Source organism: Cyprinodon tularosa, unplaced genomic scaffold, assembly GCF_016077235.1.
Source record: "Cyprinodon tularosa strain WSP-4 unplaced genomic scaffold, ASM1607723v1 ctg319, whole genome shotgun sequence".
NCBI lineage: Eukaryota > Metazoa > Chordata > Actinopteri > Cyprinodontiformes > Cyprinodontidae > Cyprinodon > Cyprinodon tularosa.
Genome location: NW_024039029.1, coordinates 729,437 through 744,461, shown reverse-complemented (window position 1 = coordinate 744,461; position 15,025 = coordinate 729,437). Strand labels below are relative to the sequence as shown.

At 37.6% G+C, this 15,025-nt stretch overlaps 1 protein-coding gene across 2 annotated transcripts in view; it reads left to right on the top strand.

The window, feature by feature from the left end:
• The window catches only part of ntrk3b (neurotrophic tyrosine kinase, receptor, type 3b), a 374,712-nt gene extending 363,647 nt beyond the window's left edge, over window positions 1-11,065 (top strand). For both annotated transcript variants that reach the window (XM_038292890.1, XM_038292888.1), the window contains exons 15-16: window positions 283-441; window positions 6,958-11,065. In XM_038292890.1, the coding sequence (XP_038148818.1) occupies window positions 283-441; window positions 6,958-7,143 (345 nt within the window). In that variant the 3' untranslated portion in view covers window positions 7,144-11,065. The remainder of the gene's footprint in view (window positions 1-282; window positions 442-6,957) is intronic.
• The last annotated feature ends 3,960 nt before the right edge of the window (window positions 11,066-15,025 follow it).

Here is a 15,025-nt window from a genome sequence, read left to right as displayed (position 1 = left end):
AATTAGATTCAACAACAATAAAGCATTAATTAATCGATGGAAGAGGTTCACATTGCTTATTAGCTTTGACCATTTGTGTGTTCAGACCCTGCCAACCTTGTTGTATGTTATGGTTAGGTTTGTTTTTATACTCAATTTTTATTTTTTGTATTACTTTTGTATTATTTTTTTCCTCTCAATAATTCAAACTTACTGTATTGACAACTAGATCTGCTAAAAACAGCTTGTCTTTTTGCAGTAATGATATCTCTCTCCCTCTTATTTGTTCTCTTTTCCACTTAGGTTGGAGGACACACCATGCTACCCATTCGCTGGATGCCCCCAGAGAGCATCATGTACAGGAAGTTTTCCACAGAAAGTGATGTGTGGAGTTTTGGGGTCATCCTTTGGGAGATCTTCACCTATGGGAAGCAGCCTTGGTTTCAACTGGGTAACAATGAGGTACAGAGACCCTGCAGCATGTCAATGAGCATCCAAAAGACATGTATGGTGCTTGCTGGTTGGTTGACTCGGATGGATGGATGGATGGATGGATGGATGGATGGATGGATGGATGGATGGATGGATGGATGGATGGATGGATGGATGGACGGACAGACGGACGGACAGGTGGACGGATGGTTTAAAGGGATTATAATGGATGTTAAGGTGGCAAAGTGACAAATGTTAAAGAAAGGGAAATTTGATTTTAAGATCTGTTTGATCCCACATGCAAACAAAAAGGGCCAAGAGAACCAGATTTTTTGTAGGCTTTTCACAAACCTATTATTTTGTCATTCAGAGCTGTTCTTGCACAAGAACTCAGGATCATTGTTCTGTTGCACAATCAAAATATATACACGCTTGCAATGCCTACCGATGCCTGGATATTCTCTCACAGGTTCTGGTAGAGAGCAGCTCCATACCTTCACGCTACCATGTTTAACTTTCAGTATGATTGTTTCTTTAATGCTGTGCGAGTTTTAGGTCACCCATCAAATACACTGCCTAAAAGTTCCACTTTGGTTTCTCAGTTTCTCTGTCTTATTTTGGCTATTTTTAATGAGGTCTGCAGAAATTTTTATGTTTTTGTTGAGTTGTTTCGTGATCTCCTGGTTTAATTCATTATGGTCAGAATATGCAATACACATGTGCAATACAGATGTGCATCTTAGAACTGAGCAGACAAAAGCAGATATTGGGCAATCTTTACTCACTGTCATGGTGCCACACTGATGTCAAATCCACAACAGAAATCTGATCACACACACAATCAGATTGATGCAACAAATATGTCAAGGTTGAGTGGAGGTTTTAGAGGACCTGAATGCAGAGATCAGGAGGCAGAGGTGAGTTTTGTAGATTTAATCAGATAATCCAAGGCAACATATACAAAATTCCAAAAAACAAAAATACTGAGAACTAAAAATCAGATAACATCAGGGAAAACTCATGTGGGGAGCCAGAGATGAGAAGCAACAATAGAACAACAAACCAGCAAAGAGGAATTGCACAGGGAGATTATATGGGTGTGTTTGATTTTAAAGGCTGCATTCACCAAGAACCCGATCTATCTAGACTGGATCCTTCGAAGTCTGTGGAAATTAGGAGACCAGAAGATTTTTGGTTGTGGATTCAAACAGGTCCAGCCTTCTGCGGCTTTTACCCCCCATATGCTCTGCCCCTTAGCAACCATGAGAGTTGACATATAAAGCAGGAAAAGATTTAATACAAACTTTTCACTACTGTTTCTTTTTATTTCTTTTTTATTTTTTATTTTAAAGTGAAAAAAGACTACACTCATGAGAAGACAGAATGGAATAAAGGTGACAACCACCAGGAGCATGAACAGATAAAAGTAAATGTAATGATATAAAAAGGTAGAAAGATATATTTATGACAATGTATGTGTAAAAATATATGTGCAAAATATCTTGTATTAAACAACAAAAAATACTTAGTTAAGCAAATTCTGCAAAATAGATATTAATAGATATGATAAAAATCATTTCAGATGTATAGTCCCCACACTGCTAATATATTAGAATCTGTTCTTGAATTACAGCCAAACCCATTTATACAGTAACAGTTAAAATATTTCGATAAATCAAACATTACCACCACATATCTGATTCAATAACCATTTAAAATACTATTTTCATTAGTTTCAGATGGTACCATTCACATACTTGTATTGGGAGAAACTGCACTTCTAATAGTCACGACTGTTCGGCACCAATTATCCTATTCCTCTGGGAAAAGAGCAGCTGCCTTGCTTGGACTTGCAATGAATCATGGGATACCCAAGGCTACCTAAGATACACCAGACCCGTCCTTCAGAACAGCCACATGATCCAAACAGACCTTGGCGCCGCGCTATGATGTAATTGGCTTAAAAATCTGGCCTTTTGAGGATTTGAACTCAGCATATATGGGACACAGAACAAAGACTGGAAAAATCAGCTAATACAGAGCAGGTGTGGATGGAAGTGACTAGAAGGGAGCTAGTGGAAAGTAGAAAGGCATAAGGTGGCAACAGAAAGTAACTCAAGGCAGCTAGAAAACAACCACAAAGACACAAAATTACAAATAAACTAAAAATATACCAAAAGAGGGCAGCATCGTGACAAAATAGCCCTAAAAGAGTCATACATTTTTGTTGCTGCTTGACAAATCATGTATTAGTGAGTCTTTGTAGCATTCGATGCATCCAGCACATTCTGCAACAGCTTCTTCCCCACTGCCATCAGACAGCTGAACTGTTGAACAAACTCTAAATCATGTCACTTCACACTGATAAAACCAACCAAAATACTGCATACTTGCACCATATATATTAATTTTCTGAATTTCCATATCAATGCATTTTGTATACATTCTGTGTATACAAAATGACAATAAAAGTTGTCTATGTCTATCTAACAAAGATAGCTTGCTAACCAGTTTATGTCACAGGCCTATTTCTGTCAGACCTGTCTGCTAGAATCCATGATACAATGAGACTAGAGATACTGTTTTCATTGTGTATGTCCCTATCCAGTATGGCTGAAATCGCAGATTGTGTACGTAGCTTTAGAAAAGACTTAAGTCACTAGTGTGATCAGGCAGATTGTTACGACCAGTAGTGCCAACCAGTTTTAAGTGGTGCAATACTGAAAGTGTAATGCAGAGAAAGCAGCAGCAAACATTCCAATAGTTCCTTGTTAAAAAAAGCTCAACTTAAAATTACTCAATAGCTATTTGCCTTTAACCACCTTATCATTCATTTCCCACAAACACAGTTATTGAAGAGTCACTATTATTTGCTAATCCGTAATACTTGGAAAAAAGATGCCGAAAAAAGAGGTTGAGTTGAAGAAATAATAATCATTGCTAGGATTAAAATTGACCTAATTTAACCTAAACAAACGCAACGTTACTCTGCAGACTGACTTGCAGTATTTCTCATAAATCAGCCAGATTCTCAGTCACTACTGCTTTGCCTGGTCTGGTGCTGTTGCCAGGAGACTGCAGTCCCTGCTGCTGCTTCATTGTACTATTTATTATAGAGGAATTTATGCAAAGAGGCTGTATGTGATCCTCCATCCTGTCAGTCCTCAACGTGTTTTATCTGCCATGGCTGTTTTCTGTTGCAGTAGAACATGACATAGAGATTCAAACAATATGGGGGAAAGACCCACATTTAAACAGGGTTTTTATAATGCATTTGTTCTGTTGCTATGTGGAAGTAGATCAGTAAATATAAACCGAATATAATTTGCTTATACAGGAAATAAACTTCTGATTGTAATGGATTAGCAACCAGACTACATATTCCCACATTATATCGACATCTTGCGAAATATCCATATTTCACAGTCCCAGGAAATAAATTTGCCCCCTTTGATTATTTGTTTTTTAACTTTTCTATAGACCACTCCAAAACTCCCCTATTATTTTTCTGAGTGGAAACATGAGAGGAGCCTTTTTGCTGTTTTTGTTCAGCACCAGTTTTGGCCTTGGAGCTCTAATGTTGATTCTATTTTTTGCCCAGTATCGTTTTTATTGTTTAATCATAAATGGCGCCTTAAATGAGACTAGCAGAACTTTAGAGATTCTTCTGGATTCTTTTTCAGCCTCCTGAATGAGTGCAGAATCGATTTCCACTGTTGGGTGTTTTCTTCATCAGTTTATAAAGGCTCGATCAAACCCTTTCCTGATAGCTATCAGCGATTTTTCTATTATCTGTTTTTTAAATGTTGTTAGATCAGGTTATAATGTCTTTTCTGAGATTTTTTTTCTTTAATGCTGTTAACTTGGTTCTATTTAAAAATTAATTAAATTCTATTGATAGCATAATAATGACATCAGAACAAGTTTCTGGACTTTTTACTACCAAGTCTTTTTTATTTAAGGTTATAGGAGTCATATCATGGAAAATCCACTATTTTAACTCCTAAATACATTATGTTATGTACTTGTACTTGCTGAATTTAGTCACTTCTTTAATTGGTATCGTATCTGATGGATATTGTTTCTTCAGTGTTTTGTTAACTTATTTTTTTTTACTTTGCTGCATTGACTGATAAACAAGGTCATGGACTGTCAATAAATCAACTATATTTTTTTAATGATAGTTGAACTTTATTAATCTCAAAATGGATCGATTTATCTGCATTTAACCAATCCCCTTGGGGAGCCTGAGCTGCTACTGTGCAGTGCCCATGGAGCAGTGTGGGGTTAAGGGTCTTGCTCAGGGACCCAGAGTGCAGGCTGTGGGGATTGAACCGCTTACTTCCAAACTTCTCAGAGCACAAACACACTGCTCTAACCTCCAGACCAACACTTCCCAAACAATCTCTCTATTTTTTTTTTCATACTGAAGAATGTAAAATCAACAAGTGGGTATATCTAAATGTCTGGTTGCTGGGTCTATTAACCCAGTCAAAGTATTATAGTGACCCCCCAGTATCAGAGCCTATTCACAGGAAATGCAGTTCAGCTGCACACGTCAGTACTGTTGGAAAAAGGATTACCCTAAAGACTTAATAAGGGGTCACTTATGTCGTCCGTGGAACTGACAGACACAGTGCTAAACTGCAGATGAAGCTAAAATTACAATAAGCTGTGTTACAGACATGTTGATAAAACATAGTGGCTATTGTAATGAAAACACATCCTCTTGCTCTCTGCCTATGGTACTACAGTGCGCTTGCTTTCACCCCCGTAGGGACATCACATTGTTTTGTGTTTTAAATAGAAAATACACAAAAATAAAGAAACTTAAGAAGAACAACAATGTTGAACAAACAGTTTTGTAATCTGCCGTTTGTTTGGAGAACACATTCAAAAGACATTCAGTGACGTTGTTGGCACTAATGTTACCAAGTTTGTATTAATCTTTGGATGTTGTATAAAAGACATGTTGAAAGATTAAGAATCTTTATTGCCATTAAAGACCCATAATGCTATAAAAAAATCCCTGTCAATAAATGATCATAACACCGCTATCAAACTATGAATACGGCCAAACAGGGTAGAGTTGAACAACCTGTTACCAAGGGCGGAGCTAGATGGGGGGCCACCCCTGTGGCCACCCCCACCATTTTTTCCAACCTCTAATACAGACGAGGACAGCAGTAATACTCTAAATGTTCATACTTATTAAACATTTAATTTTTTCATTTATTAGCAATTACTTGACAACTAAAACACTGTAGTTAAGTATATACACATCAACAAACTAACTTTAAACTATGTATATATATAGAATTCATGCTCTCTTCAGAACTAAATTTTGTGTTATATGGGGTAAACAGAAAATTATGTGTCTTTGCAAGTCATCTAGGACTCTTAGGTGAAATCATAGATAAGTAACTACTTTAATAATAACTTAATATAGATATCAGTACATGTAAATATAAATCTTATGCAGAACAATTTTTGATAATAGTAGCTAAGTAATGACAATGGAATTTCGTTTGCCCCAGAAATTTTGTCCACTAAGCCTTTTATTTAGACAGAATGGATGTTTAAATATATGCATCTATTCTTCAGCAAAGGCTGTAGGAAAGTATAGTTAGTCATATTTAGAAAATATGGATAGAAAATATTAGATTGAGCCTGAGGTTCTTGCGCCTATCCGTTTTTGGCCACCCCTCAGTGTGCTTTGGTTTTTGACTGGCCACCCCTTTAAATTTTTCTGGCTACGCCTCTGCCTGTTACCTGGAGAAAGCATGATGTGAAGTTTCTCATTTGCATTGAAAGATGCTGCAACAAATGAGAAGCTCAAAGAGGGATATTAGAACTTAAGTTAAATGGCTGTCATAGAAGCAATGATAATGAAAAATTTTGACTAACACATTGTGGTTCCACTTTATATAGACAAGAACTGATACATTTAGATTGGACAGGAATAAGCATGTCCTTTAGTTCATCATTTAAAAAGGAGGCAAATATAATTTCATAAGGGACAATAGAGGAGAAGAGATGCAATTCAATGTTGGTTTGGCTTATTTTTTGTGCCATAATAAATGAATTTGTATTTGAAAAATACTTTTTTGGATTTACTTTGTATATCTTTGTCTGATACCAACATTTGTTTTGTGACCTCAATACTGGACAGTTTCACAAAAGGCAATAATAAGACAGCTACCTAAAGGGTAAAGCAGTTTTTTTCATGCAAATCAACAATACGTAGTTGATAATAAATGATAATGTCTAATCATTATCTGAGTTATCTGACTAATCTTGCTTTCACGTGTCCACCCTCACAATGTTTTCGATTTTTCTTTCTGCTGTGGGGACAAAAGAATAAAAACATAAATTCCACTTTAATATAACACATCTTTGCTGTGAATCTGTTCTGTTTTGTTTTTTTTTCATCACATTTTCATTAGCTGAAATCTCAGTGACACCACTTTCTCATTATGATCAAAGCAAAGCAATCAGTCGCTGAGGATGGTCCTGTCTCACTCCACTGCTCTGTCTCCTCTGCAGGTTATTGAGTGCATAACCCAGGGTCGGGTGCTGGAGAGGCCACGGATTTGTCCCAAGGAGGTGTACGACATCATGCTAGGCTGCTGGCAGAGGGAACCACAGCAGCGACTAAACATTAAGGACATTCAGAAGGTCCTGTTTGCCATGGGAAAAGCCACCCCAGTCTACCTAGACATCCTGGGCTAGCAGCAGCCCCCCCGGGTGGCCCATTCCCCAAGAGACAGAAAGATCGACAGAGACAAAATGAGACAGAGCGCCCCAGACGAATCCAGGATTAACCAAACCAACCTGATCCACTGTCGAAAAACACCTGCTTTGTTTGGGAGGGACTTAAGTGCCTGCAACACTTTTGGATATAGTGGATAAAACATATAAAAAAAAATAAAAACATGCACTTTTACATTTTGTTTACCTGCATATAAGATGTACATGTTTGAAGAAGACTTTTTTCCCTTGAAAAAAACTGCAAAAATTCACAAACACGGAAAAAAAGCAGACTTGGCTTAAAATGGGATAATGGCTACAGCTTGGTACAAAGGAGAGAATACATCAGAGTTTAAAATTTATCTGGGTTTGGTTTATGAATATATATAGAAATATTACATATATTTTATATTTATTTCTTTTTCAAGGTTTGTCAAGGTGGTAAAGCATCTGCCGTTTTTGTTGCTAAGGGCTTTGCCCTGTCTGAAGTTGCCACCAACATACTGGCAGGGACTTGTGATAAGGAAGCCTTACATGCTCTCTGATTGGCTGGCTCTGAGCTTTCAAAGGGAACTGTGGATAACACTGGATGGTTGATGAAAATATGTGCTCTGTGAAGGACCTATCCAATCAGACAATTGACAAATCTATTTTAATTTAAAAAATAATGTACATATTGTAAAATTCTATGTGTCAGAATTATGTTAACTTATTTTTCCGATGTTACTTTGGTTTCTTTCCTGACTGTGATCTGGGTGACTAATGTATTAAGCTATGGTCTTTGTTTTCATCCTGATTCAGTGGAGATTTCTCCTTGGAATTTACCCACGTTGGTGCTGGTTAAGTTGTTGAATATGGTAAAAGTGAATGATAGTGGATCTAATTTAAACGACCCACTAAAAATGTATCACAGACTGTGGAGAGTGTAGGATGACTCAGAGCCATGGTTCAACCTACTGGAGGTGCTGAAGCCTCGCTTTGACTTTCCACTTCATTAGCTTTTTATAGCAAGAATAATGAGTTGATAAGTAATCTGTCACGCCACACCCCTAAATCACAAACACACGCTTTGTCATTTTCAAGCTTTTTGGTGTGAAACTGCTAAAGCAAACATTTTTGTAGCTCTAAGCATATTCATCATTTGCTATCACTGCGGCTGTATTGCCTCTTTAAGGGAGCAGTTTGATGTTTCGTGAAATATGACTATTTGCTTTCTTACTGTGAGGTCCTTAACAATGCACTTTTGAACTATATCTGGAGCTCAGTCGTTAGCTCAGCATAAAATCCTAAACAGGAGAACCAGTCAAATTATTTGGTGCTCTGAATCTTTAATTTTAAGGACTCAAGAGTCGCCCAAAACTCTTGACTTGGAAACCTGGAGTTGCTCTACCAACCTGCCGGTCAGAATCCATGATGATAAATATGAAACACTGCATAGTAGTACTAATAACCGTTATTGCTTTATTTTGTTGTTCTAATTGTTTGTCTCACATGAAGCCGATTCTAAAAAGTGCTCTACATTTGATGGCGACTGCACAGCTGCAATTGTTGGATGCATAAAAAGTTAATAAATAAATTATTGACTTGGCATTAATCGTTCTGATGTCCTCACAGTATGATGACCAGAAGTAACAATACAATGTTCTCACAGTATTAAAACAAAACAAGATGATTAAAAGGGATTTTATCAGAAACAGAAAAGCAACAATAATTCCTTGCTACTATTTAAATACAACTAATAGTATAAATTTTTATTTTGGAGAAATAGAGACTGAAAGACTATCAGTGAGTTTCAATATTTAAAATAAAAGTAGACCTTTTTGTGTGTTTATAGAAATTAGATGCCAATCACTTTTTTCAGTTAAAGATAGTTTAGGAATATTTAAGGAATATTATTCATAGTTAATCTGCAAAATCAGCGTCACCATTTGGTTAACTTAAAAGATTTTAATTTCTTCATTACATTTCATCTTACAGATATAGTAAAACTAGAATTTTAAAATGTGCAACTTTTAATTTTTTGTATTTTATAGAAGATCTCATTTTTTTCCAGAAAAACACTGGGAACTGCTTTCACAAACACAGTTTCAGTTCAAACAGCACACTCTCCTCTAAAGGATGAGGATTGGTCACTACAGAGCAGAGAGGTAAAGTCACTGATTACTGCTAGCCAAAATTTGAAACCATCATTAACTTCTTTCAGCATAGAACTGAAAGGACTTTATACAAAAGGGAAATTATGATAATAACTTTCATAGTTTTGAGGTGGTAACATTTAAAAATCATGGTAAACCTGCCAATACCTTCCATTTACTTGAACTACTAATATTGCATAGGCAGGCTGCTGAGTGCAACAATTTCCACTGCTTTTTGTTACTGTTGTTTGTCTTTTTTTTTTTACATTTTTTTTACAGTAATTTGGAGTATGTCATCATTCCCAGCCTTCCTTTAGTCCTGCGAAAAAGTAATTTTTGTTAGAAAAGGGAATGAATAAAAAAAATGTTTATTTGCGAATAATTACAATCGCAGATAAGCTAATGTTAGCCAAATCTAACCAGCATCACTTTTGTTACTTGCTATATTCAACTATTCTAAGATTTTAATTTACTGTTATATGGTTTTATGAGTTTAAGGATGCTTGGATTGCTTTTAGACTTTGTGCTACGCTAATTCTCCCTTATTCAGTCTGCATTTTGACCGTATACTTACAACTGTGCTGTTCCTTTCGAATTTACCTAAGCAAGAAAGCAAATACGCATAATACCTTAAAACTACAGCCTTTAAATTATGCTGGTTAACACCATCAAGGTTTTGTGACATTACTGACCAAAATAAATGTTTTTTATGATACAGCTCTTTTTCAGCTGTTCATGTGTAGTAATTATTTACCTCTACCATTATTATAGAAGCCACTTCTGTTAAGACTCCCACATAATCAAACATACTAAATGTAAGTGTGTGTCCCTCCTAGCTTTAGTCAGCTCCACTTTGGCTTTCTGTCATGGCGCCCCTACTCTAACATTGGCTTTAGAAAACGGGCGCAGTATAAAAACATCTGCGGACAGACTATACATGGCCAACAGTATACACACAGTATACACCTGACTCTGGGGGAGAGTTTGCTATTACAGAAGTACGTAGATACCTCAGTATCAATTTATGATGGATCAGTTAATAACTTTTATCCCAGCCATTTCTAATATTTACAGTCTTAAATGGACCTGTATGTTTTTGAAAGTGGAAGCCGGCAAAAAAAAAAAAAATCCCACCCACTACAACAAAATCCAAATATGAGTTCTGAAGGTTCAGTTTATTGAAAAGAAAAACTGCCTATTTCAAAGTTTGTTCTCCAGTCCTGGAGATTTAAAAGTGAATGATAAACCTCAGGCAACTGTTTTATTTCATGTTGTGTCTGAATATATAGCAGTTCTACGTGGATCTCTTTTCACATATTTCTTTTTATCTTGACATGACTTCTCACAGTATCACTGTGTTGTCTCTGTTCCCCTTGGGACTGTGTAAAGCATTCAGTTATTTCATGTGCTTTTATATTACAAGCGGGATCAAATCAATTTCAGTTACCCAAAGTATTGAGTTTTTGTGTATTCTCTTATGGTAAAGATAAATGCTTAAAGACATTATGACAGACCGTGAGCATTTGCAGGGTATTGTAATCCTTTCATGGTGAGTTTATTGTTTAATGCGTTTTTCTTTTTTTTTTTTTTCCTTTTTTCTTGGATGAACTAACTGAACACTTTTTGAAGAAAAGTTGGCATATTACCATGTAAAGATGTTACAGAATATAAAAATGTGGTATAACAACTGCAGTATATAAAATACTGATATTCCATGATAGATCTTTGTATTAATGTGACTCTCTTAAGAAAATGTCTTCAAACAATCAGACGATCTCCTTTTCCATTTTGTCCTGTCTTATAAAGATATGTGAATTTCAAAGAAATCTCGTCCTTTTCTAAATCTCTGGGAGAGACGAACAGCATATCCTCTGTGTGTGCTTGTGTTTTCTTCAGTGTGCGTTTTAATGCACTCCTGAACTGCTGCGAGAATGTGGCTGTTCTGTGGTTTGTAGGGATTTTTGGAGTTACAGTTTTCTTTGTGCTTCAGCAAGTTCGATTTCAGATAAAATAACGGCTTTTGCCCAAAAAAAAGAAGAAAAAAAAAGATGCCCAGTTGAGTTTGTGTAGATTTATATGAACACAGAAATGACTGAAAGGGAGATGGAGCCCTTTTTTTTTTTTTGCAGATGTCTGTATATCTTTAACAGCTCTCTGTTGTTTGCCATGCAGCTTCTCTTCTAAGCTGGGTGTGCCATTCATATCCAATAATGAAGTAATATTAGTTTATAGCTGTGTTTTTATGAATACAAGCCAAATTTGTCTCTCTAATGTCAGATCTACTGTATAACACGGCCAACACCTCATTCCTTAACATCTCAATTAAGCACAATATGAGAAGGATCCACTAACAAAGTGGCTAGATTTCTAAGAAGATAGATCACCAACAAAAGTGGTTTTGGCATTTGATCAGGATGTCTCCTGATTATCTCCCAGTGGTAGGAGAAATATACTTTGGAAATCTCTGGTCAAGGATTTAAAAGTTCATTTCTTGGCAGAGTCCTATTGTAGCTGGATTTTCTTCCTGAGGCTTATACCCTCATAACGAAATCAAAGCTTTGTGGAAGATGATATATGGTTCAACTATTATTGTTTCCAAAGGATATTATTATAGGAATGTAAGTGCACAGGGTGTCAGGGGATATTTTTTGCAATGTAATATGCAGATATCCGCTTTTTCTGTGATGATTTTTACTGGTGCTGGAACTTTCTTTAAATCTCCCCCCTATGCTATAAAATCGGGTCCCTGTGACATCTGTATTCAATCCAATGTAAATCAGTCTATTTATACTGTGCCAACGTAAAGCACATGCCATCTCAAAACACCTTGCAGATAAAATTCAAGGGAACAGCACTAGGCTGTTTTAAATATCATTTATCTGACAGATTTCAATTTGTTCATCCATCCATCCATCCATCCATCCATCCATCCATCCATCCATCCATCCATCCATCCATCCATCCATCCATCCATCCATCCATCTTCTTCCACTTATCTGGGGCCAATTTGAGGAGGTAGCAGCTGAAGGAGCTCCCAGGACGCCGAGAAAGATAGTTCTTCCAGCGTGTCCTTGGTCTCCCACTGGGCCAACTTCCGGTGGGACGATCCTGGAACGCCTCACAAAGGAGATGTCAAGGAGGCATCCTATTCAGATGCTTGAGCTACCTAAACTAGCCCCTCTCGATGTGGAGAAGCAGCGGTTTTACTCTGAGTCCTCCCTTGATGACTGAGCTCCTTACCCTATCTCTAAGGGAGAACCTAGACACACTACGGAGAAAACTAATTTCAGCCGCTTGTGTCCTGGATCTCGTTCTTTCAGTCATGACCCAAAGCTCATGGCCATAGATGAGGGTAGGAACGTAGATCGACTGGTAAATCAAGATCTTTGCTTTTTGGCTCAGCTCTCTTCTCACCACAACAGACGATACAGTGAACACTTCACAGCAGATGCCGCATCGATCCGCCTGTTGATCTCCCGCTCCATGTTCCCCTCATTCGTGAACAAGACCCCAAGGTACTTAAACTCCTCCACTAGGGCAGTACATGCTCCCCCATCAGGAGAAGGCACTCCACCCTCTCCGGCTAAAGACCATGGTCTTGGTTTTGGAGGCACTGATCCTCATCCCGGCCGCTTCACATCTTTGTTTATAGATGTTGGAGCATGGTCTTTTATTTAATGGAGTAATTTTTCTCTGACTGTATGTGCTCATTTCCATCCTCTGATATGGTAACTGGCTTGGAGCTCATCTGGCCTGGCTGTGTCTTTCCTGTACGGGGCCACCTGCTGATCTACAGTAGTAGCCATTAAAAATGTCCCCACTTTCCTTGATGGGCCCTCGGCTTGTCCCCTACAATTCCTTTTTAAACATTAATTTTTGTACTAAAATATTATTTCTGTCATGATTTATGAACATAAAGATCTAAAGAGAGGCCTCATCTCCTGTTCAGACCCTGTAATTCAGTGAAAGGGTGGAGCCAGAGTAAAAAAAATGCATGACCAGGAGAAGGCCATTGGCTTAAAGTTTGAAGGGAAGTTTCGCTGGGAGTCTCCAGGGAGTAGGCTGCCATTTGGCTGGAGATTGTCTGGTAAGGGTTACCTTGTGTACCTCTGCTTTTTTCTGTATCTCTGCTTCTGTCTCCTTGAACCCCAGTTGGCCTCGGCAGATGGCCGCTGGGGTTCAAATTATTATTTATATTCAATATTGATGCGTGGTCTACGCTATGTTTATCCCACGCCACAACGCAAAAGGGGAAAATCACAAATTAGCTGTGGGTCTAGATACAACAGAGGCAGTGAGGAAATGGGGCCAAGTTTGTCCGACAAGGGAGGGACAAAAAAAAAAACGGGGATCCAGGTGTAAAAAGGGTCCCAGCATTCTTGCACACCTCGCTCTTCTAGCTGGTCCAAATTCACGTCGACAGAAGTTTTCCACAATCCCGGTCATACAAACAAAACAAGCCGGTAAGGTACCAAAAAGGAGATTCATAGTGTATAGCGGATGTAGATTTCACCAATCAGAGTTCGCACTATCTGCGGTCACCTAAAATTTGGGAGAGGCGCAGTAGAGTGTCTGCGGAGGGGGAAGGGACATCTCTGCGTTAACCGTGACACCTAGACACACAGACGACCTAGGTTCGAAGTATAAATCAGCCTTTAGTGTGAGAGATTGCCTTTGAGTTAATGAGTCGATGCAATCAACTGGTTTTCCCTAGATTTTGAACCAATCTATTTAAATTGACTCTTTAAAGATCCTTAAGATGACACGTGTTGTGAATTGCTGCTATATGCATAAACTGAATTGAATCATGCCGAGAAACTAGATGAAAGTTTTCTGTCTTTGAAAACTCACCGGATTGCATTGTGTTACTGACCTTACCGCAGATATTCATTTGCATTGTGCAGTTTACCTCAGCAGTCCCTATCCCCAAGTATGCATGCAGTGATAGTAGAGAGGAAATATTAGCAGATGGAACATTTCCAGCAGAACAAACCTCAGTTTTTATTGGCTTCTGGTTAGGATGGGTGGAGGTTCAAAAGAAACATGAAAGCATTGATCCATAAATACTTCCTATAATCTAGCTTTATAAGTGGCTTTGTCTAGAAAAGAAACTGTTTAGCAGATGAGCCCTGAGCCAGTTTTCAGTTCAGAACAATGAAAGAAAGCATATAAAGTTAGTTATGATAAAAGATGAGCCCCTGACTATGTCTAAGAAAGAAACAGGACAAACACTGAAAAACAGGCCCAGCTGTCTCATCAGTAATTTTAAGTTGCAGACAGCAGAAGCCCATCTGATGCTTCAAGTCAGGATGCTGTCACAGCTAAACAGAGCTTAGCAGAACCACCTCAAAGGTAGTTACTATGATAGAAGAGCAGAAAAAAACATTAAGATAGAAGGTGAACTTGCAAATGATGCAAAACTAAAGAATTAATCAAAATGAAGCAGTGAGGAAAAGTCTTCCCTTTGTCCTTCAGCAGCCTAAGCCTAAAACAGAATAATTATAGAGATAGCTCAGGATAAGCTTAACTATAAGCTTTATCAAAAATGACATTTTTAAGCATAGTCTTAAAATTAGTTAGGCTGTGATTCTCGCTAATTGAAACTGGTAGTGGTTCCCTTGGAGAGGAGCCTGATAACTAAAAGATCTGCCTCCCAAAAAACTTTTGTACTAGAAAAGCCCACTTGTAAGTTATTCAATTATGTCTAACTTACTGATAAAGAAACCTTT